The 22,640-nt window shown below is 38.6% G+C and overlaps 1 protein-coding gene across 1 annotated transcript; it reads left to right on the plus strand.

The window, feature by feature from the left end:
• Positions 1–4,172: 4,172 nt before the first annotated feature.
• Positions 4,173–6,158, plus strand: LOC147634555 (cytochrome P450 family protein). The gene is made up of 2 exons (XM_086803654.1): positions 4,173–4,385; positions 4,960–6,158. The coding sequence occupies exon 2, from the start codon at positions 4,962–4,964 to the stop codon at positions 5,979–5,981; it is 1,020 nt and encodes a 339-aa protein (XP_086659780.1). The 5' UTR covers positions 4,173–4,385; positions 4,960–4,961; the 3' UTR covers positions 5,982–6,158.
• The last annotated feature ends 16,482 nt before the right edge of the window (positions 6,159–22,640 follow it).

Raw genomic sequence — 22,640 nt, forward strand, 5'->3', positions numbered from 1 at the left:
CATGCTGAAATGTAGAAAGTGTCATGTCAATAAGCATGAGCGCCTCAAGGTTGGAGGTTTATTGCATACATTGGATATTCCCAAAGGAAAATGGGAAAGTATTTCCATGGATTTCATCACTGGTTTACCTAGAATGAATCCAAGGAATGATTTGGTTTGGGTAATGGTTGATCGATTGACCAAGATGGTCAAGTTTATACCTTACTAAAAAAAGGTGAAAACACCTAAGTTAGCTAGGTTGATCAATTGACCAATATGGTCAAGTTTATACTCACTAAAAAGATGGTGAAAACACTTGAGTTAGCTAGGTTGTTCATCGAACATCTCTATAAACTATATGGCCTGCCCGCCGCCGCCGCCGCCGCAGATATAGTCATAGAGATAAGAAGTTCGAGTCACTTTCGGAGGGAAGTCTTCAAAACGTTGGACACTACTCTGAGTATGAGTACGGCTGATCATCCAGAGTCTGATGGTCAGACAGAAAGAGTCAACCAAGTGTTAGAAGATATGCTTTGTGCGTATGTCAGCAAAAACCAATCCAATTGGAAGGAGTACTTGCCGCATTTGGAGTTTGCTTATAATAGTTTGAAACATTTTGTGACTGGGTTTAGTCCATTCATGTTGATGTATGGCTTCTAGCCAATATCTCCTATAGCCATAGGGCTAGAGAAGGGAAGTTGCAGTCTGTCAGGAGTTTCTTAAAGACATGCAAGATATGTCGCAGAGCAGGTAGCAAAAGATAGCATACGTAGCGCACAAGATTGTGCAAAGATGTATGCAAACAAGGGCTGTAGAGAAGTAGCCTTTGAAGAAGGTGACCTCGTATATTTAAAAGTCCTGTGAAGTTGGAGACTTTAAAGATGGGAAAGTGTGAAAAGTTTTCACCTAGATGTTATGGTCCCTTTTAAATCCTGAAGAAGGTTGGTGGATTAGCGTACAAACTTGAGTTGCCGAAGAGCTCTCGAGTTCATCTTGTTGTTCATGTGAGTAGATCGCGAAACATCATTGACCATAAGAAGAACGTAGTTTCTTCGAGCATTTTGTTGGAGTTGATAGAACCACCATCTATTCCACATGAACCCGAGAGGATTCTCAAATTTTGAGATCGGAACACGAGGCACACTATGTACGGAGAGGCACTTGTTAAGTGGAGAGATCGGGAGGAAAACTCTTCGTCGTAAGCGCCTACGGGGAGCTTGACCGGCCTCGGAGACCGTCCACCGAAGTGTGGACGACAAGCGAGCTAGGGTTCAAGGGAGAGGGCGCTCGGGCGTAGTCCCACAAGCTATCGGACATGTGTAGGCAGGCATGCCACTATTTAAGTCTGGCGGCAGTGAGAGGACCCTATTCTCATTCTCTCTATAGCTGGGTGGTGATCCAGAGCTCCCTGTCCTTCATTCTTACGGACACGTAACATTTACCAATCTTGGTGAGAGTGGTGTACAAAGTATTTTTTGTGCTGTTGGGTAGTAGGATGTTGACTTTCTATGTATCATTAGAAATTATTTGAGCAAGAACTCCACCACTTTGTTGATAAAATGTGTTCCACGGTTGCTGGGCAACCAAAATGGTAATCACATTCATAAGACTCAAAGCTCTCATGTTCTTGGGTTTCCATCTGTATTATGGGTAGTCATTGTGAGTACTATTGTACGTTCTTGGAGCAACTTGTTGAGGTGGTAGAATTAGAGGTGGATATGGAAATTCTTGGGGTATGTACATACCTCTCGGTAAGGGGTTTTGGTAAGCAGGCACTGGAGCTTGTGTGGTTGAGGAATGACAAATGAGGTTGGCAGGCTAAAGGCTATCTTGGCAGCACTAGTAATAATGAGATGTTTCATGGTTCTCTCGTGGGGCTAGTAATGAGGAAAAGATGTTGATGTCTAGGCCTTAGCAAAATGGCCACTCCGTACTTATATGGTTTTGATGGTTAATTGCACACTAAACTATACCTTTTCATGGAAATAAGTGTGAGTGTCCATCTTGAGAAATTGGCTAGGGCCAGTCTTGAAGTTTCCCTTAGAGCTAGCCCTACCATTACAAGCATGCTCTATTGAGCATATTTTCTACCAACGCATCCATGCTCATATCCTTGACTAAGACTCTTACTAGTGTTGGTTGGACACCCCGTAGAGGCTTTGGCTAAGGGTGTTGGTTGGACACCCTTAGCCAGAAAGGCTTTGGCAAAGGAATGGTGTTAGTTTTGTTAAGTCACTCTTGAATCAAATGAGACAAAGTGTAGATTTCTTTTGTGTTTCACAATTTCTTAGAGAATATGCTAAACAAATATCCAATGGTATGGAAACCAAGTTGGACCATATGAAAAAACACCACCTTCAACTAAAAGAGACAGGCATGCAAATAATGCCTATTCTTTCCCTCTAACCACTTGAGATAGTAGCACTTATGGAACTAGTGGACTTTATTTGATTTATTTTATTCCAATCCCCTCCTTAAGATTAATAATCCAATGCATCCTTAGATAAATGTGCAACATGGAAGATTTGCTTGTTCCAAGTGATGTAGGTACATTACAATGGTGAAATCCAAACCACTAGCCTAGAATGTTAATACAAATTATTCATATGCTCCTTATCCATGATCATATGCCAGTTAGAGACTTTGGGGGTAGGATCATATGATCAAAAGGATTTGCTACATTAGGAACATATAGGGAAGGTGTTTATCTTTGAAAGTGTGACATGTAAAAACGGTGTTCCAAATTCTATTGCATGTTGATTTGGATATTACCTCATATCCAAGACTCTAGTTTTTCTTTCACCTCTTACAAGATGTCTACTTGGCTATACACATCACTAATCAACAATTGTGTATTATATTTGCCATATATCATAGTGCGACACCTATATAGAGCATTCACTTAGCATTTATGAATATACAGTCATAAATTTGTGCTTCTTTACATCATGTTGAAAAATAGAAGTATTCAGTCATAAATTTGTGCTTCTTTACATCATGTTGAAAAATATAAGTATTTCCATGCATAACCTTCCTAACTCATGTTGTTGCTTATACTTGTAAAATGAAGCGTCACATTATCTAGGAGAAATAGATTGCAAGCCATGTAATGACAACACAACTCCCAATGTGCTTGCATAATCTCTTTTGACTCTCTATTATATGTATAATTGATCTACCTTGGCTTGCCTATGGTTAACTTTAAGTTCTCTTTGCCTTTTCAAATCTAAATACAACATCTTGGTAGTGTGAGGTAGTGTAAGGGAGACACTTTTTTCTCCACTAGTATAAAGACCTTGGCTTGCCTATGGTTTAACTTTGAGTTCTCTATGTCTTTGCAAATCTACAACATCTTGGTAGTGTGAGGGAGACACTTTTTTCTCCACCAAAATAAAGACCACTCCTCCAAAAGAAACAACAAGAACAATAGTTAGAGAGTGGGAAATCTTACCCTCTAATAGACTTTAGCAGACTTTCAAATGGAGGGAGACCTCACCTAACTGGATGCAAGATTGTTGATTGGATGGTAGTGAACCCATCCTCATACCATGCTTTGCACATTAAAGAGCCATGACCCACGTTATATCACATAATGGATGGGGAAAGCAAGGCTTGGCCTAGGAATATTGCTTGTATTAAGAAAGTCTAAGTGTGTCTCAATGATTTGATGTGAGTGAAATTTAGGAATTGGCTATAAAAAGGCACTAGCTCTTGGTTATAATTTTATTCAAAAATTGGCCCGCAAATGATGCTTAGTTGCTTAGGATCACTATGTTGACTATACTAGGTCACAAGACCCTGTTTTTGGGCATATGGATATAAGAATTAGGGAAGGGTATAAAGGATAAACTATGCCAGTGTATCATTTGTATAACCCCAATCAAGTATCAGAATGTGCTTTGACATTTTTCTCCTAAAAAACGACAAAGCCATTTACTTTAAGTATTTGCTATAAAATGTCTGCCGTATGTAAAATAACCCTTGCAATACAAAAGAAAAGAAAAGAAAATGTAAGCTATATTAATTTGTTAGGGGAGCAGCAAGTGTGTGTTTAGAGGTATTTGGATGGACAAGTCTAACACAAGGCTCATGTGAATCCCCACCAACCAATTGTGTCTAACACAAGGCGCATGTGAACCCCCCCTTCCATGTGGTCCAGTCTCGAGGAGCGTGAGTTGATGACTTCGAGGCTAGAAATAAAATTTAATTGTTTGCCCCCCATAACTGTAAGCTTGCTCAGATCTGCCTCCAAAATTTTTGATCCCGCCCTCCCACAGAGTTTTTTTTGGCGGGATCCAATTTTTGTGTTTTTCACAGCGCAAAATCTCTGATCGCATGCTCCGCAGACGATCTTCGAAGACAGAAGCCGGGCGACAATCAGACCAACACCCACCATCTCACAGCAGGCAACTATCTTTCCCTTGCTGTTTTAGCTTGTATCTTTGGTTTGTATGTATGTATGCATGTCTGTGTTGTATGTATGCATGCATGCATGCATGTATGCGCATAGATGCACGCTTATGTGTCTCTTTTGTCTTTGTAAACACATATTCTTGCATTTGTATGCATTTACTGAAAAGCACATACACCTACAGACATCAAAACACATGTCGGAAGAAGAGTGTTGCAATTTGTAGCTTGATGTTGTATGCATGTGTATCCTAAGTACATACACACATATTCATGCATCTCTTTTTCCATGCATGTTTCATACACGAAGATCCACAAATACGCGCAGCTGTTTTTCAGTATCCCATCAGAATACATGCTTACGTCTATGTTGATTCATGCATGCATCTCCATCTATACATGTAAATATGTGCATACTTCATGCCGTCCTCCTCCTCTACACCTGCATCGTACATGAATGTATGAAGGTGCATACAGAATGTTCATGAGAAATAAAGAGCACTCAGTTTAGCAGTTTTTGGGAAGCTTGGTTTCTATTGATCACTACCTATACTGCTATATGTCTACCAGGTATGGATGTGATGCGCCCTAAATCCTACAGTGATTTTTGTCAGCTTGAGCAAACACCTGCACTTCCTTGGAGTCTCTCCATTCTTCAAGCTCGGAGAAGACAGAGGAGTCCATTAAACTGCTGTTGTTTTCTCTCACGGTGCAGAACTGCTGGCTGTGATAATCACAAAGGGAGAAGGAGTCTGCTGAACCCTCCTCTTTATACAGAGACCAAAATACGCTTTGGTTGTGCAAGTAACCGATGCAGCATAAGAGCATGGACAAAGACTTCTGAAAACTTTTATGGTGATGATGATGATACCTTGTTTGAGCTAGCTCATGAGAATCCACTTACACTCAAAAAAAGTGGTAACCTTACAACTAATGATGCCTCTGCTTTCACGAAGCTGAGTTGGCCACTGTGGCTGTTCGGACCTTGTGTGTTACTAAGCACTGGGGTGATCCCGACTTTGTGGTTGCCGTTTGTGCCCCTCTTTGAAGGATCTGCAACAGCGGGGCTTTTAGCATTGGCAGGACTGGATGGCATATTCAATCTGGGGGCCTCCACGTTTTTACTGATGACCGACTCTTGTGCTCGCAGCTGGAGAGGATTTCTCAAGGCGGATGACCGCAGCCATGCTGAGATCCCGTCATGTTATAAGCTGTGGACCTTTTTTGTGAACATGGTTGGTTTGCTTGGACCTCTCATTGCTTTTATCGCCTCGAAAAGGGGCTTTTTAGGACAGGAACCTGCTTTGCTACCAATATCTGCCATGGTAGTGCCGTACTTGGTTATGTTGGTAGTGCACACGTCTGCAGAACTGTTGGTTTGGCAATGGGAGTCACCTGTGTGGGCCATTCTACCCCTGGTTTATGGTTGCTACAGTGTGCTGCAACTATCGAGAGGATTGCAACTGGGCAGAGCCCTCGGTGCCCCACTATGGACAGTTGAAGCAGTAAAAGGGTTGATCTCCTGGTGGGTTTTTGTATTAGCTGTGCAGCTTATGTGGATTGCCTGGTACATGGGAAGCTTACAAAGATAATCTTTTTTAATCCACAGATTTACAAACCCTTATAAGGGTGCAAATAAGTTTTGTAGAAATGGTGAAGGCGTTGGAAATGTAGATTATAGAATGACTGCATTCTGTTGCCTTGTCTTGGTGCTTCCCTCCCAGGAGAAACTTGTTTGCAATAAGCCTTTATGTGATATATATTGTGAATACTTGGATTTGTTGACTCAAAGTCTGAAGCTACTTAATGGGGTCTTCCACTGCAGCATTCAAAACTTACTAAATCAGTGGTCGAAACTGCTGATAGGTGCTGCACCTTTTGTGAGCTTTTCCAAGTTGTTCTCTAGCATGTTAAGTTCATGTCACTTCATGGCACAAAATTTAACTTAAGAATATGATACTGGGTAGATCAGGTGCAGTCCAGAAATAGGGTTCTTTAGCAGCTGCCTACCATTACCAAGAGATAGGGTTGAGCGACAGTAAAGAATTGAAAATCTGGAGGAGCTAATGGTGATCACACTGGTTCGTGCTCATAACTGCATCCAGGGACAGCCTGCAAAGCAGTAGACGATGTAGGACAGCTTGATGAGGTCCTTTTGGGCCATCAGCAACAGTGGCACCTCTTGACATTCATCTCAATGGATAAACTCAAGCTCCGTTTCCAGTTTTGTGGGTTGTCCATGCTTCTTGTGGGCTGTCTTTGTCAGATCCCTTGGCCACATGGTAAGTGGCATATTAAAGTCCTTCATCATAATACCCTCTCAAAAACCCTCTAGCACAAACAGAGCAATTATGATTCAATGAGCTTGTTACAAAATTGCTGCTGTGCTTGGTCAGATGGTTTAGGCTCTCTAACTGCTGTGCTTGGTCAGATGGTTTAGGCTCTCTAACTGCTGCCCATCATTACCAAGAGAGGGTAGAGCAGCATTAAAGTACTCCATGTGGAGCTCCTACATCTCCACATGCCCCAGGAGCAATGGTGATTACGCCAAGTAAGATCTGGAGGAGCAAACGGTGTTCACATCTGCTTGTGCTCATAACTGCATCAACAAGGACATTCCACAGCTACAGTAGATGATGTAGCAGAGCTTGACAGTCTCTCTGTATTTGTAGTTCTAACTCATTTGGACCATAAAAGAGCAGTGGTGCCTCTTGACATTCATCTCAATGCATGTAGTCACGGTCAGGACATGTAAAATTTGTAACATGAATCACTTTCTCTATCCAACCTTTCCTTTTCTTATTCTCAATCTCTGCTTGCCTAGCATTTTTCACCACTGTGTTCACGTCCCTCTGTATAAACTCGTTCATTTACATCCATTTGCTTTTAGCATGCCATGACAACATGCGACTATGTGAAGTCTAGCTATCCAACCTCAAACCACATTATTTTTGCAAAGCTTGCATGCTTGGCCAAGCTCTCTCCTATAGCAGAAAACATAGACTGTACAGAGCTGAAAAAGTGTGTATGAGAGAGAGAAGCTACACAAAAATGTCAAATCCCCATGATTGGCTGCTACCATTGTGACCATCCCTAATGTTTAGCAGCATTTAGTTTTCTCTTAATCATATTTGTTTACACTAAATCAAATCTAATTGATATAGTTTTGCTTGAGAATGAATCACGGGGTAATATTAGGAGATAGAAACATGCCTATACTACAAGAACTTGCACGAATTCAATTCGAAGGATTTAACCATTTCGTTCATGAAAGATTGCTTGAAGAACTTAAGAACTTTCCGAAAATTGAAGATATAGATAAGGAAGTTGTATCGTGATCTATTAGTGAACAATATCAATTGACAGAACGTTCAGCTGAAGAGAGAGATGTTGTGTATCAATGTGTTACATATTCATTTGATCCATATGTACCAGCCTAATTGATTCGGAACAGAGACGGAGTAGTGGAAGAAGAGGCTGTATGCCTCTGATCCATTCCTTGGATGAATTCTCAAGGGACGTTCATCATTAATGGAATTGCTAGGGTTTTGATTAATCAAATATTGAGAAGTCTTGGTATCTATTACAACCGCGAATCGGATAAAAAAGGAGTCTATGCATATACTAGCATTGTAATTTCGGATGGAGGAGGAATATTTAAATAAGAGATGGATAAGAAAGACAGGATATGGGTTTGTATTAGCAAGAAACAAAAAGTATCCATTCTGAAAGATATTTTACAAAATGTTCGTTACCCTTTTTTTTTTTGGAAATATCTTCAAGAAACAAAAAGGGGCTATTGAATCATCAGAGGATGCTATAGAGGAACTTTACAAACATCTAAACTTTGCTACAGACATAGATATAGTATTTTCAAAATCTATATTCAAGGAATTACAAAAGAGAATTTTCCAGCAGCATAGGTGTGAATTAGCATTCAACGACAAGGTTCAAACGAGAAAGGGCTTACGGTGGATACCTAGGCACTCAGAGATGAAGAAAAGCGTGGTAAGCGAGGGAATGCTTCAGGGAGCTGCAAATATGCATAGATCCGGAGACTCCCAAATAGGTTAACCTTCTGAACTGCCTGTTGAATTCATGGTGGGCAAACAAGAGACAACCCATCAAACTGAAACATCTTAGTAGCTAGAGGAAGGAAAAACAAGTAACCATGCCAGGAAATGAGAAACATGAATCTAGTGGCCCACACGAGATGTCCAAAGAAGAACATCCATGCCCATACAGATAAATTGTTCATACCGAAGGAATTGTAGCCATTAATAAGTTGTTGTGAGAGTTCAACCGTAGATAAGCCCTCAACCATCCCATCAAATAAGGAGAGGATTCATTAAATTGAGCAACATTACCTTGCCATAGGGTGATATGTTTCCAGTGCCAATAGAAAGCGACCCATCCAATGGTGTTCAACATTTAGAAAACTGCTAAATAAAAGGCATCCCAAGCTGAAATGTGGTAGGTACCACCTCTACCTAGACCGTTGCAAGGGAAACATTTGTACGAATGAAAGAATCTATTGAAAGTTTCTGTGATTATGATGTTATGCCTCATTGAAAAAAGGCATTCCCCTCTCTTCTCTTTAGTAAATCCAACCATTCTTTATCCTAGATGAATGATTAATGGATAAAATCAAGTTTTTCATAATGTTTCTCTTTGATAAGTAGAAAATGTTTATATTAGAATGCTTTAAATACTCTTGGTGAACTTCTAATTAATTTTAGAGAATTAAAAATTGAAAAATGGTCAGCCATATAAAGGAGGTTATGGAAAAATTTTCTAAAATTGTGTAAAATAAGTTTTATTTATTTTTAATTCAAAAAGAGTAATTCCCATCGTATATGTATTCTTAAAGTGTTAATTTTCATCCTCGGTATAAGAAAATGCGTACTAAAAATATTTTATTAAAAAAGTGTTACTCTCTTTAGAAATAAATTCTATGCATAGAAGGAAGCATAGTGAAATTGTTATTTTGATTATAAAAGTGTGATTTTTATCATAAATGATCTTTATGCTTAAATGGATGCATAAAAGAAATTCTCTTATATTAAAAGAGTGAATTTCATCATAAATGATTTGTATGCATAAACATATGCATAAAAGAAATTTGTTTTATATTAAAAGTATGATTTTCATCATAAATGATTTTTATGCATAAATGGATGCATAAAAGAAATTCTTTTATATTAAAAGAGTGATTTTCATCATAAATGATTTGTATGCATAAACATATGCATAAAAGATATTTTTTTATATTAAAAGTATGATTTTCATCATAAATGATTTTTATGCATAAATGGATGCATAAAAGAAACGCTTTTATATTAAAAGAGTGATTTTCATCATAAATGATTTGTATGTATAAAAGATATTTTTTATATCAAAAGTTTGATTTTCATCATAAATGATTTTTATGCATAAATGGATGCATAAAAGAAATTCTTTTATATTAAAAGAGTGATTTTCATCATAAATGATTTGTATGCATAAACATATGCATAAAAGATATTTTTTTATATTAAAAGTATGATTTTCATCATAAATGATTTTCATCATAAATAATTTTCATCATAAATGATTTTTATGCATAAATGGATGCATAAAAGAAATTCTTTTATATTAAAAGAGTGATTTTCATCATAAATGATTTGTATGCATAAACATATGCATAAAAGATCTTTTTTTATATTAAAAGTATGATTTTCATCATAAATGATTTTTATGCATAAATGTATGCATAAAAGAAATTCTTTTATATTAAAAGAGTGATTTTCATCATAAATGATTTGTATGCATAAATATATGCATAAAAGATTTTTTATATTAAAAGTGTGATTTTCATCATAAATGGATTTTATGCATAAATTAGATGCATAAGAGAAATTCTTTTATTCTAAAAGTGTAATTCCTACTAAATTGGATTTATGCATGGAAAGATACATAAAGAGCTTTTTTGTAATCCAAAAGTGTTATTCTCATCAATTTTGATTTTATGCATAGAATGATGCATAAAGAAATCTATTTTTATTTCAAGAGAGTTATTTTCATCAATTTTGATTTTATGCATAGGAAGATGCATAAAAGATTGATTTTCAATTCAAAAGTGTCATTCTCATTGAAATTGAATTTATGCATAGGAAGATGCATAAAAGATTTTATTTTATTTTGAAAGTGTTATTCTCATTAAAATGAAATTTATGTATAGTAAGATGCATAAAAGTTTTATTTTTAATTCAAAAGTGTTATTTTCCTTAAAATTGAATTTATGCCTAAATAGATGCAAAAAAGGGATTTTTTATAAAAGTGTTATTTCTACTAAAGTTATCTTTATGCCTAAATATATGCGTAAAGAATCTTTATATCAAAAAATTAGAATTCTCTCACATTCTATAATAGATGTGATGAGATGTGATAGGAATGAGATAGATGTAAATGGATGGATGGAAGTGATATGAATCAGATAGATGAAATTGGATGAATGGACGGGATGTCCTGTGAATTAGGATGTGAATGAATGGTATAGGATGTGAAGGAATGGTATAGGATGTGAAGGAATGGTATAGGATGTGAAGGAATGTGATGGCATGTGAATCGTGATATGAATGAATGATAAGGGATGTGAATGAATGATGGCATGTGAATCGGATGTGAATGGATGATGTGGTTTGATGTGAATGATGTGGATTGATGTAGATGGATGAATGGATGATGTGGTTTGATGTGTGAATGATGTAGATTAATGTAGATTGATGTATGGATGTGGATGTATGGTTGTGGAAATGGATGTATGAATGTGGAATGTAGATGTGGGAATGGATGTATGAATGTGGATGTGGATGTAGATGTATGGATGTGGATGTGGATGTGGATGTATGGATGTGGATGTGGATGTATGGATGTATGAATGTGGATGTGGATATGGATGTGGATGTGGATGTATGGATGTGGATGTGGATGTATGGATGTAGATGTGGATGTATGGATGTGGATGTATGGATGTGGACTGATCTCAAAATTTACCTAAGGACGAGGTTCTGTCCTCCCGGCTTTTTAGAAACAAAGATGAACGAATTCTTAGAGTTAACCCAGGGGAGTAGAACTATTGAAGCATATCACCAAGCATTCGCCCTCCTCTTCAGATACTCGTCTCCACTGGATGAAGAACAGCTGATGGCCAGGTTCATTCGGGGACTGAACGAATCTTTGAATATCTTGGTGAAGAATGCCAAGCCAGTTTCCATGGCCGAAGCAGTTCGGATGGTGAAGGATTTCACCAAAGCCTTTGATGTCAAAGTCCCGCCAAAGCCAGCACCATCACCTTTCAAAAGGTTTTTATTCCCAGAAGGTGATTCCAACCTTCCTCCGCCTAAGAGATATTAGGGTCAAACCCAAGATATGGGAAGTTCCAGAATGGAAGAAATGTCCTTTTTCCGAAACTCAATCCCCTGGCTTTCAACTTCAGAAGTTCCACCCTTGAACAAGAGAGTGAAATGCTATAACTGTCAAGGGTTTGGACATCGCAGCATGGATTGCCCAACTCCTTTTGGATCAAGGTTTACAGGGCAAGAAAATCAGGGATCAAGATTCCAGACTACAGCCCCTTCCGTCCAGAGTAATCAGGGTTCTATCCGCCAAAATCACAAAAATCCCAGAGGTAGATCCTCTATCCAACCTGTAGTTTCAATCCAAAGTAATGCAGGACCTCCACCTCAGAATATGGGAAGTCAAAGAGAGTTGTTTCCAAATCGGCCGTCCACTTCCAAGGCAGTAACGCTAGAAGTGATTGAAGAAGAAGGAGAAGATGAAAGAGATCATACTCTACCTGCGAGATGAGGACATCTCGCATTTTTTAAGTGGGGTAGAATGTAGGATTCCTTCCCAGCCTCTCAGGATGTCTAGTATCTTCCCCTGTAGTCAAATCCCTCTTCAGAAATATAAAAGATCTTGTTTCTATTAATTTTGGCCTAGAGAGAGAAAATCTTCTAGAGTGGTAATTCAATTTTTAAATATTTTTGGATGGAAAAATATATTTTCTTATTAAAAGAAGTTCCCCCGAAACAGAAGTTCAAAAAGATTTTCAGAAGGTGCATTAGAAATCAAGTATAATCTGTTCAAGAGGCCTTATCCTGAGGGTCAAGATTTTTTCGAAATTTTAAATTAAGGTTCCTATGGGCCAATAAGATCAATCCATGTGTGGGGAGGAGATAAATCCAATTTATAAAAGAAAAATAACCAAAAATGAGTAAATGCTCACGTAAGATGAAGAGTTGACTATGTATAAGGGTTATTAGTAAAAAACTATGAGTAAATGCTCACGTAAGATGAAGAGTTGACTATGTATAAGGGTTATTAGTAAAAAACTATGAGTATTACTAAAAAAATGAGATATTTTGGGTATAATGATTCCATTTCGACACATAAGGAAGGGGAGTCCCTTCAAGGAGGCGCCTACTTCACATGCTTGAATGAGTTTTAAACTAAAAAATAATGTGATATTTTTATCTCTCCTCTCTCTTGGATCAAACCGAATCAAAAAGGAACCAAACTAGGTCCAAATCTACATTAGGGAAAGGTTGAGGTCTATAGGGGCCCTTTAAGATGCCATGTGATTAAAAGGTTATTAAGGAAAAGGGCCAATCATGTGATGTCATGTATACAAAAATGTTGGGTGATTAAAGGTGATCAAAAGATTCTCTAAAAGATGCCTTTTTGTACTTTTCATTCCCAAAAAGTAGGGGGGAAGTTTTTGAAATTTCGGACATCCATAACTTCTACATGTGAGCTCAAAATTTGTCGGAGATTAGAGATCCAGAATCTACTCGTCCGCCCGCTGAGCTCTTTCCATAGATATGTCACGTTTTGCCCACTCAATTTTAAATTCAATTTTGGCGAGAAACTTTGAAATTCAAACTTCTAGCCATTTGAAGAATAAGAAGGTATCTAAAGTCAAAGAAACTTAACATTTTAACAAAAAGTCATTAAAATCATAATATGGCAGCTTAAAGGGCCCCTATAGACCTCAATCTTCCCATGGTCCAAATTCAACCAAACTGAATCTGAAAAATTCTAGAAATTAGTTGGTCTTGGTTAGAGCCTCCCTCTCCTATAAATAGAACCTGAGTCCTTTGTAAAAAAATTAGAGAATTATACTATGCCAGAATTATGCTGAAATAATGATAATTTTTACTATTCTCTAAAATTCTCTCCAAATTGAAGAAATTGGAGCTTCCCTCCTTCTTCAATCTTCATTGGTGGCTCCATCAACATACCAAACCAATTGATTGGTTGGGGGCCTCTACCGTGATCAAAGAATCAAGCAATTTGTAAGGTAAAGGATGAATTTTGATCTTTTTCTATAATTTCTCAATGTTTCTCTCTTCTCAACCCCTCTCAAGCTTGAGAAGCTTAATTGGAATGGCTTTTTAATGCTATTGAAGTTAATTGATGAATGGTAGTAAGGAAATACATAAATTCCCATTTATGCTTAATTTTAATGATTTTTATGATTTTTGTCTTCTCTAAAATGATTATGATGTTATGCCTCATTGAAAAAAGGCATTCCCCTCTCTTCTTTAGTAAATCCAACCATTCTTTATCCTAGATGAATGATTAATGGATAAAATCAAGTTTTTCATAATGTTTCTCTTTGATAAGTAGAAAATGTTTACATTAGAATGATTTAAATACTCTTAGTGAACTTTTAATTAATTTTAGAGAATTAAAAATTGAAAAATGGTCAGCCATAAAAAGGAGGTTATGGCAAAATTTTCTAAAATTGTGTAAAATAAGTTTTACTTTTTTTTAATTCAAAAAGAGTAATTCCCATCGTATATGTATTCTTAAAGTGTTAATTTTCATCCTAGGTATAAGAAAATGCGTACTAAAAATATTTTATTAAAAAAGTATGAATGGTATAGGATGTGAAGGAATGTGATGGCATGTGAATCGTGATATGAATGAATGATAAGAAATGTGAATGAATGACGGCATGTGAATCGGATGTGAATGGATGATGTGGTTTGATGTGTGAATGATGTGGATTGATGTAGATGGATGAATGGATGATGTGGTTTGATGTGTGAATGATGTAGATTAATGTAGATTGATGTATATGGATGTGGATGTATGGATGTGGAAATGGATGTATGAATGTGGAATGTGGGAATGGATGTATGAATGTGGATGTGGATGTAGATGTGGATGTGGATGTGGATGTATGGATGTGGATGTGGATGTATGAATGTGGATGTGGATGTGGATGTATGAATGTAGATGTGGAAATGGATGTATGGATGTGGATGTGGATGTGGATGTATGAATGTGGATGTGAAAATAGATGTATGGATGTGGATGTGGATGTATGAATGTGGATGTGAAAATAGATGTATGGATGTGGATGTGGATGTATGAATGTGGATGTGAAAATAGATGTATGGATGTGGATGTGGATGTATGAATGTGGATGTGAAAATAGATGTATGGATGTGGATGTATGAATGTGGAAATGGATGTATGGATGTGGATGTGGATGTATGGATGTGGATGTGGATGTGGATGTATGGATGTAGATATGGAATGTGGATGTGTATGTATGAATGTGGATATGGATGTGGACGTATGGATGTGGATGTACGAATGTGGATGTGTATGTGGAATAATGAATGCGAATGTGTGTGTGAAATGATGTGAAGATGATATGAGTGAATCTGATGTGATGAGATGGAAATTGATGTGATTGGATGAGAATGGGTACACATATGAATTGAATGTGAAATAAGTAATGTGGACTGATGAGGGATAATGTGGAAAGACGAGAGTTCATTATAGAAACTGTAATTGTGACCTGTTTGTAAATGACTATTTTATGTCAAGAATGCTGGGGAAGCATTTTGACTTGTCTTGTGATTAAGGTCGTGGAGACCTAACTGATAAAGTTGCAACAGCTGATGGAGAGTCAACAGAGGACGTCTCGCATAGCATGGTCGGCCGAGGTCTTGACCAGCCTCGGTTCGATTTAAATGGTGAGCTTCCGGTACGGTGGATGAGGGACCAAGGAAGCGGCCTATGAGTGAAGCGCTAGGTGACCTGCAAAGGATCCTAGAGAGTGCTGACCATACAGTGCTCGGGCTCTGGGTCGCCGAAGATACCCACACGTGCGTCGTGGAAGATATTGAATCAAGGAGTAAGAGTTGTTTTTTGAAACCGGGCATGGATCTGGTTCATTGACCTTGCTGGTCCTCAACGGATGAGTCCATGACTCTTTTATATGGATCTTTTGGTTGATCTTGCTGACATTCCACGGAGATTCCATTTTGTTATGTGAATATATTGCCGGTTACTATGAGCTAGGAACTATAAAAAAGGCCCCTGTGTGAACAAGTGGTGGAGCGTTCTGGTTGCCAATGATGCCATAAGTACACCGATGAAGGAATAATTGGAAATAAGGATTCAACCAGAGATTTTGAGGATTGTGATCAGTGACACAATGGTTTCATTAAAGGATTGTTTTAAGATAGCTGATGCTGAGAAAAAGGCAATTTCATATTGGGTGTGTAAGTGGTGTGACTAGTTTTATGTTTGCATGAACATCCGGCTAGGGGGCTTGGGAACTCTTTTCCCTGGTACTCGGGACAAAACCTAACCAAATTCCTAATTGGATCCCATCACTACAGTGGTTGGGATCCAAATTCCTAATTGGATCCCATCACTACAGTGGTTGGGCGGTTGGCTAACCCACGGGACTGGATAGGCTGGACTGATGGATCCGTAAATCGAGACTCAATTTCTATTTAGTTCGATAGATGAAGTAAATCCCGGACAAAAATTGTTCTATGGAAAAGAATCAACGACTGTGCCTCTCAATGAGAAAAAAGCGTTGGTCTCTATGATCCAAGTACAGTCTTTTTCCCTGATCTAACTATGGGACTTACGGGTTCGATCAGATGAGTTCTGTTAGTTAAGGCTTTTGACTACGTTAGGGAAAATATATCTTAGTGGAATCACCCGTGCTTTCCGGGCAAAGGAAGTTTTTCCGAGTTTCGGTTTTGGAAGAAACCGATGGATTAGTCTCTTGTTCGGATATCTGTGGGCGAGGCCCCGAGTGTGGGACCCTGCCCCGTGCAAGAAGTGCTACTTTCGCTGCTAGCACCCCTGAAATTGTTGCGCGGTGGGGATAGGGATCTTACACATGCAATCTCAAGATTTCCTTGAGGAACACTCTGGTTACATCCACTACAGTGTAGGTTTCTTTTATTGGAATTAGATGGGCAACTTTGGTTAGTCTGTCAACTACCACGAAGATGGAGTTGTAACCTGATTGCACTGAAGGTAGTCCAGTAATAAAATCCATACTGATACATTCCCACTTCATCTTGGGGATGTCTAATGGATGTAACCTTCGAGGCATTTTTACTCTCTCGGCTTTGACTTTCTGATATATCAGGCATTGACGTACATGATTAAGTATATCCTTTTTTAGTCAAGGCCAAAAAAAGCTTTTCTTTACAAATATGTAGGTCTTGATGAAACCTGGATGTCCTGCTCTAAGGCTATCATGGTCTTCATTCAAAATTTGACCCTTAGTTCCCTCATCCATTGGGAATGCATAGCGTGCTATTATAATACATAATTCCTTCATCCAGGTTGTACCCTTGAACTCGGTTCAACTCCTGAGGAGTTTTGCTTTCGTGCATAAGTAGGGTAGTAATAGGGCCAAAGAATTTATCCTGCATGATATTGTCTCTTGCTTCATTAATGAATGGATTTGACACCACTGTGATCGCAAGCAAGGAGGCTTTTCTACTGAGGGCATCTGCTACCACATTTTCTTTGCCTGGGCGGTACTTGATTTCAAAATCAAATTCCTGCAGGGTCTGCATCCACCTTTTTTGGCGCATGTTGAGATCCTTCTCTGAGTGAAGTTCCACTTTAAGCTCTGATGATCTGCATCAAAGTGAATCTTTGACCCAGTAGGTAATGTCTCCACAACTTCAGGGCATAGACTACTGAAAGTAGCTCCAGGTCGTGGACAGCATAATTTCTCTCATGCGTTCTGAGTTTTCGGGATTCATAGGCCACTGCATGATCTTCCTGCATGAGCGCACCTCCCAGGGCAAAACCACTAGCATCAGTTACTACTTCAAAGGGTAGAGAGAAATTTGGAAACTTCAGAACGAGATTGGTTACCAAGGCGGTCTTCAGCTTATCAAAAGCACTCTGACACCTGGCAGACCATTGAAACGGGGTATTCTTCTTGAGAAGATTAGTCAGGGGGGAAGCTATGAGAGCATACTTAGGTATAGAAATTCTAGTTAATCCCAAGAATCCCCCGACTTCTTTCACTATCTTTGGTTCAAGCCAATCTATGACTGCTTGGACTCTAGAGAAATTCCGTCTTTGGATACCAAAAAACCCAAGTATTCAACATGGTCGACAGAGAAAGTGCATTTGCTCTTTTTTGCAAAGAGTTGGTGCTTCCTTAGAATCTCAAGAACTTTACGGACGTGAGCTTCATGGTCAGCTGCATTCTTTGAGTAAATTAGAATATCATCAAGAAAACAAGAACAAAATTCTCCAACTATTCTCTGAGAATGTCCTGCATTAGGCGATTGAATGTAGCTGGGGCATTTGTCAATCCAAACGACATGACAGTAAATTCATAGTGCCCATATAGTGCGTATTGATGACTTTCTTTGGGATATCTTGATCATTAATCTTGATCTGGTAATACCCTGATTTGAGATCTATCTTTGTGAAGATCTAGGCTCCATTTAGCCTGTCCATAAGCTCATTAATTCTGGGGATAGGATACTTATTCTTAAGTGTCTGCTGATTGAGACCTCTGTAATCCACACAGTCTTAACATTTCGTCCTTCTTTTTCTGAAAGAGAACTGGCGCTCCCCAAGGTGAAACACTGGGTCTTACAAACCCTTGTTCCAACAGTTGCCTAAGTTGTTCCTTGAGTTCAATGGCTTCAGGGACTGGCATTTTGTACGTGCGTTGGGCTACTGGGGCTGAGCTCCGGGAGTCAATTCTATCTCATGATCTACTTCCCGAATCGGGGGCATCTCAGTTAGCTCTGCTGGGAATAAATCATCAGACTCACTTAACCATTCTGGTTCTTCAGGCTTTAACTTTGCGTCTACCGGATTCATTTTGACAACATAAATGAGTTGCTTCTTTCTAAGTCCTTTGAATAACCTAGAAGCTTTTACTAATTGCAGATCTGGGGATCCGAAAATTCCAGTTCCTTGAACTTTGTTCCCGTGAAGGTCACGGAAGGAAATGGTTCCATTGTGATAGTGAATGTCAGCTTTATTTTTGTGGAGCCAATCCATTCCAAGGATTCCGTCGAAAACTCCCAAAGGTAAGACTCTGAACTGGCAGTCAGTTACATTCCCATCTAGATTAAACTGAATACAATCTGTCTCATGGTGGTGAGTAAAAAAAATCTTCCCACTGGTCAATTCAACTTGCATAGGTTTCCCTGATTTCTGTTTTAAGACTAGCTTATGCAAGCATCCTGGGGAAATAAATGAACGAGTACTGCCTGAATCAATCAAAAGCTTGAATGGCTTACCCTTATACTCACCTGGAGTATAGATTACAGAGAATTAATGATTTGGCCCTTGGTTTTTAATCGTCTGCCGGCTATCCTGCTTCAGTTCCAAGAACTCATTCATTTTGGTTTCCAGGAAGCCTGGAGGACAGAACCTCTTCCTAAGGTAAGCTTTAAGATCTGATCAGGTTTGGGTATTTCGGTCAAGACGGTTTGTCTCACCAATGATTCCTCCATGCGACTCTGGCCGTTTCCAGAATTTTCAATTTGGCGAGAGCCATCTTGCTCCTCTCGTTAACTTGTTACATCAAAATACTCTTCCATTGTCTCGATCCACTTTTCCACTACTTCTCCTAACTATTCCCCTTCACCCTTGAAGGATCCAGGTTGGGATCGGTGCAGGGCTTTACGAACATCCGGATCTAACTCTTCATCATTGATAAGAGGATCTGGCTGCCTAGCATGGGCCGCACGTTTCAAGGTTCTGACAAAACAAAATTTTTATCAACTTAACTTTGTCATCAGATTTATGACTATTAAACTTTTGAGATTTATTTCTTAAACAAATAAATATTCCATCATAATTCTTGAAAACAAGATTCACTCTGATAATTTTATTAACCAATATTCACAACCACGAAAACAATTTGGAATCTTTTGCAAAACATCATTTATTATCAAAAGTTTTTGATATATACATAGAGCGTCTCGGCTCCAAAAGTCACTGCCTCAATCGCATACACATAAAAAGGCGATACTGCGATGGAGACATGTTGTGATATACACGATTCATCACTGATAATGGTGTTGTAATTCTAAAATTTTGGGGTGAATGATTATAGAGTTGGACATAATGAATAACTCCTAGCCTTATCAAGATCATGGCTAGCGAGATATTCTGTCTGAGTCTCTGACGTTATAATAAAAAAATTTCCATTATGCATCTTTCTATGCATAGAAATTAAATTTAATAAGAATAACACTTTTATAATAAAAAAATTCCATTATGCATGAGAGGTAGGCAAAGGCAAGGAGGAATATGGTGATTGGACAATGTATGCTTATGCATCAAGTGAGTGGAACACAAGTTTATATGCCTTCTATGGGTGCAAGGCAAGGCATGCAATGATGTTAAATTCTTCTCATGCTAGTTTGTGTCATGTTGATCACACTCATGGTTTTGTGCATGGAAAGGAGAACTTGCCTCCACAATTGATGCATCATGGTGGGACACATATGAGGAAGGAGCTTTAAAATGGCAAGGGCCTTGCCTTGGTGGATGAGCCTCTTTTGAGTGGACCAAAGGATGTAAATGCAATAACATTGCCTTTAAGAGACTAGACTATTGCAAAGGGAGTGGGCACTAATTATGCATAATACCAAGTGGTTCTCATGGGATTGGTGATGAAAGAGATAAAGGATTGAAGTGGAAACTAGTTATCTTGAAGCAAGATGGATTTGTATTTATTAGTGATGATCGTGTGTGCCAGTGATGGACAAAGAGGATCGATTAAGATCACCCACTCTTACAAGTTCTTGAATGCAAGGAAGGTGGAATGCTAAGTGATGCAGTTTATGTGTTTGAGCAAACTGATACTTTTAGTATGGTTCTTTCTTGAAAACCCAAGAGAGGAAAGATTTCTAAACAATGGTTACATTTGACCAATGGGAAAATGACCAATGTAGAAGCAAAGAGTACACCTACTTGCAATGTGGAAATGACCAATGTAGAAGCAAAGCGTACACCTACTTGAAATTCTTATATGGTTGAAAATGGTGAGAAAATTTTAGCAAAAGCCTGTAATTTGATACCATTGAGCTCAAGATTAAGCATACCACACATATCCTATGCATTTGTAGTCAAAGGAGAAATGGAAATTGAAGATGTGAATGATTTGAAAGCCACCAAAAGTGCTCCTATGGATGCTTGGACAGCCACTGGAAGTGCTTCTATGGATGCATTTTAATCTCATGATATAATGCCACAAATGAAGCTTGATCTTGAGGATAACATCATTGAGGGCACGGTTGATATTGCATTGGTGGATGAAAATTGGAAAGTTTGTAAGAATGCATTGTATGAGCCATTCTTTGATGCCAGATCGGAACACATGATTGTTCATTATTTGATCATGAAGATGTTGACATGTTGTACATGATGATGGACATCATGATGATACTTTACACACATCTATTAAAGATGTATTTTGTATCGGTGTTGTGTATGGTGACTTTTCAAGTAAGTGGGAGATTCTATAGCATTATATGGTAGTGAAGTGTGTGAACACATTTAGGACCACCGGGGCACTTTTTCCCTCACTAGGAGGTTTTTCCCCCATGCGTATGTACACCCTCTTATCTACTCATTTTGGGGTGTGTACTCATCTTTTGTATATTTGGCACACATTTGTTCATTCTAATCTAGTGAGTTTGTGTGATCTCAAGCTTCTCTATCTTGTGTGTGTGCATTGTTGCAACCCTAACCCTAATTCCAACAATTGGTATCAGAGCTAGCTTCATTGACACTTGATCTAGTAGTCTGCCTCCCTCCTCATGACCCTATTTTTCTATTTCCATTTGAGATACCCTCTTAGGAGAAGAAGGTATATACTATAGTGTGCTGCTATTTTTCATACACTTTATAGGTGATTGAGTCAGTTGGCAGCCATCTGGGGTTGCATTCAATGAATACTAAGTACTTACAGTGTGTTAAAAGATTTTGCATTTGGTAGATAGTGATGGCTAGCAGTAGTGATGTATTCAACATGTTGTCTGCTTGGAGAAACTTGATGGGACTAACTACCCATTGTGGTCCTATATGAGGAGGCATGTACTAGTTGCTAAAAGCCTTTGGAATGTGGTTAATGGTAGTGAAACTCGTCTTGTTTCACAACTACCAATGCAACCAGGTGCTGCAGCACAGGTACATCTGTAGTAGAATTTGATATAGATGTGGCTCCTCCACATGCACCACCAGTACCTCCCACTGTTGCTCAAATGATATGGGATGGAAGAGATGCACATGCACATTCATTGCTTGCATTTTCTATGAAGCGAAGCATTATTCCTCATATTTGATCATATAAGACTTCAAAAGAGGCATGGGATGCACTTGCTACATTATACCATGTGCACAATTAACCACGTGTTGCATATCTGCGCAAACAGTTGGAGTTTGAGCACATGAATGAGGGAGACTCAATGGATAGCTTCTTGACCAAGATCAAAGATTTTGAGGAGCAGCTCGCTAGTGTAGATAATATATATCCTGATAGTACATTGGTGCCCACAGTTCTTAATGCATTGTCGGATTCTTATCAGAGTTTTGCCTCTACCCTTAGACTCATGATGAAGGGAAATCCAAATGCCCTTACATTTGATGAGCTGGTTTCAGTACTCTTGCAAAGAAGAGAAGTTTAGGCAAAACAGATCTGTTATGCGAGTTGGTGACTTAGCTTTTGTTTCCAGTAAGAAAGGCAAAGGTAAAGCTTCTTCGCATGGTGGCTATAAGCCAAAATCAGAATCCTCAGGTAAGTATGCAAAGAAAGAAGGTGATAAGCCTAAAAAGAAGGGCAAGTGTCACTATTGCAGAGAACCAAGGCACTACATAAATGAGTGCAATAAAAGGCTAGAGAAGGAGAAAAAGAAAGAATCGCGGCATGGCTGTGGGTGGCTGAT

Source organism: Cibotium barometz, chromosome 10 (genome assembly GCF_041138505.1).
Source record: "Cibotium barometz isolate CiBa-2024 chromosome 10, ASM4113850v1, whole genome shotgun sequence".
Lineage (NCBI taxonomy): Eukaryota > Viridiplantae > Streptophyta > Polypodiopsida > Cyatheales > Cibotiaceae > Cibotium > Cibotium barometz.

Bases quoted from the DNA above. Each gene is read 5' to 3' on its own strand.
- LOC147634555 (XM_086803654.1), top strand. From the start codon at position 4,962: ATGGATGTGATGCGCCCTAAATCCTACAGTGATTTTTGTCAGCTTGAG.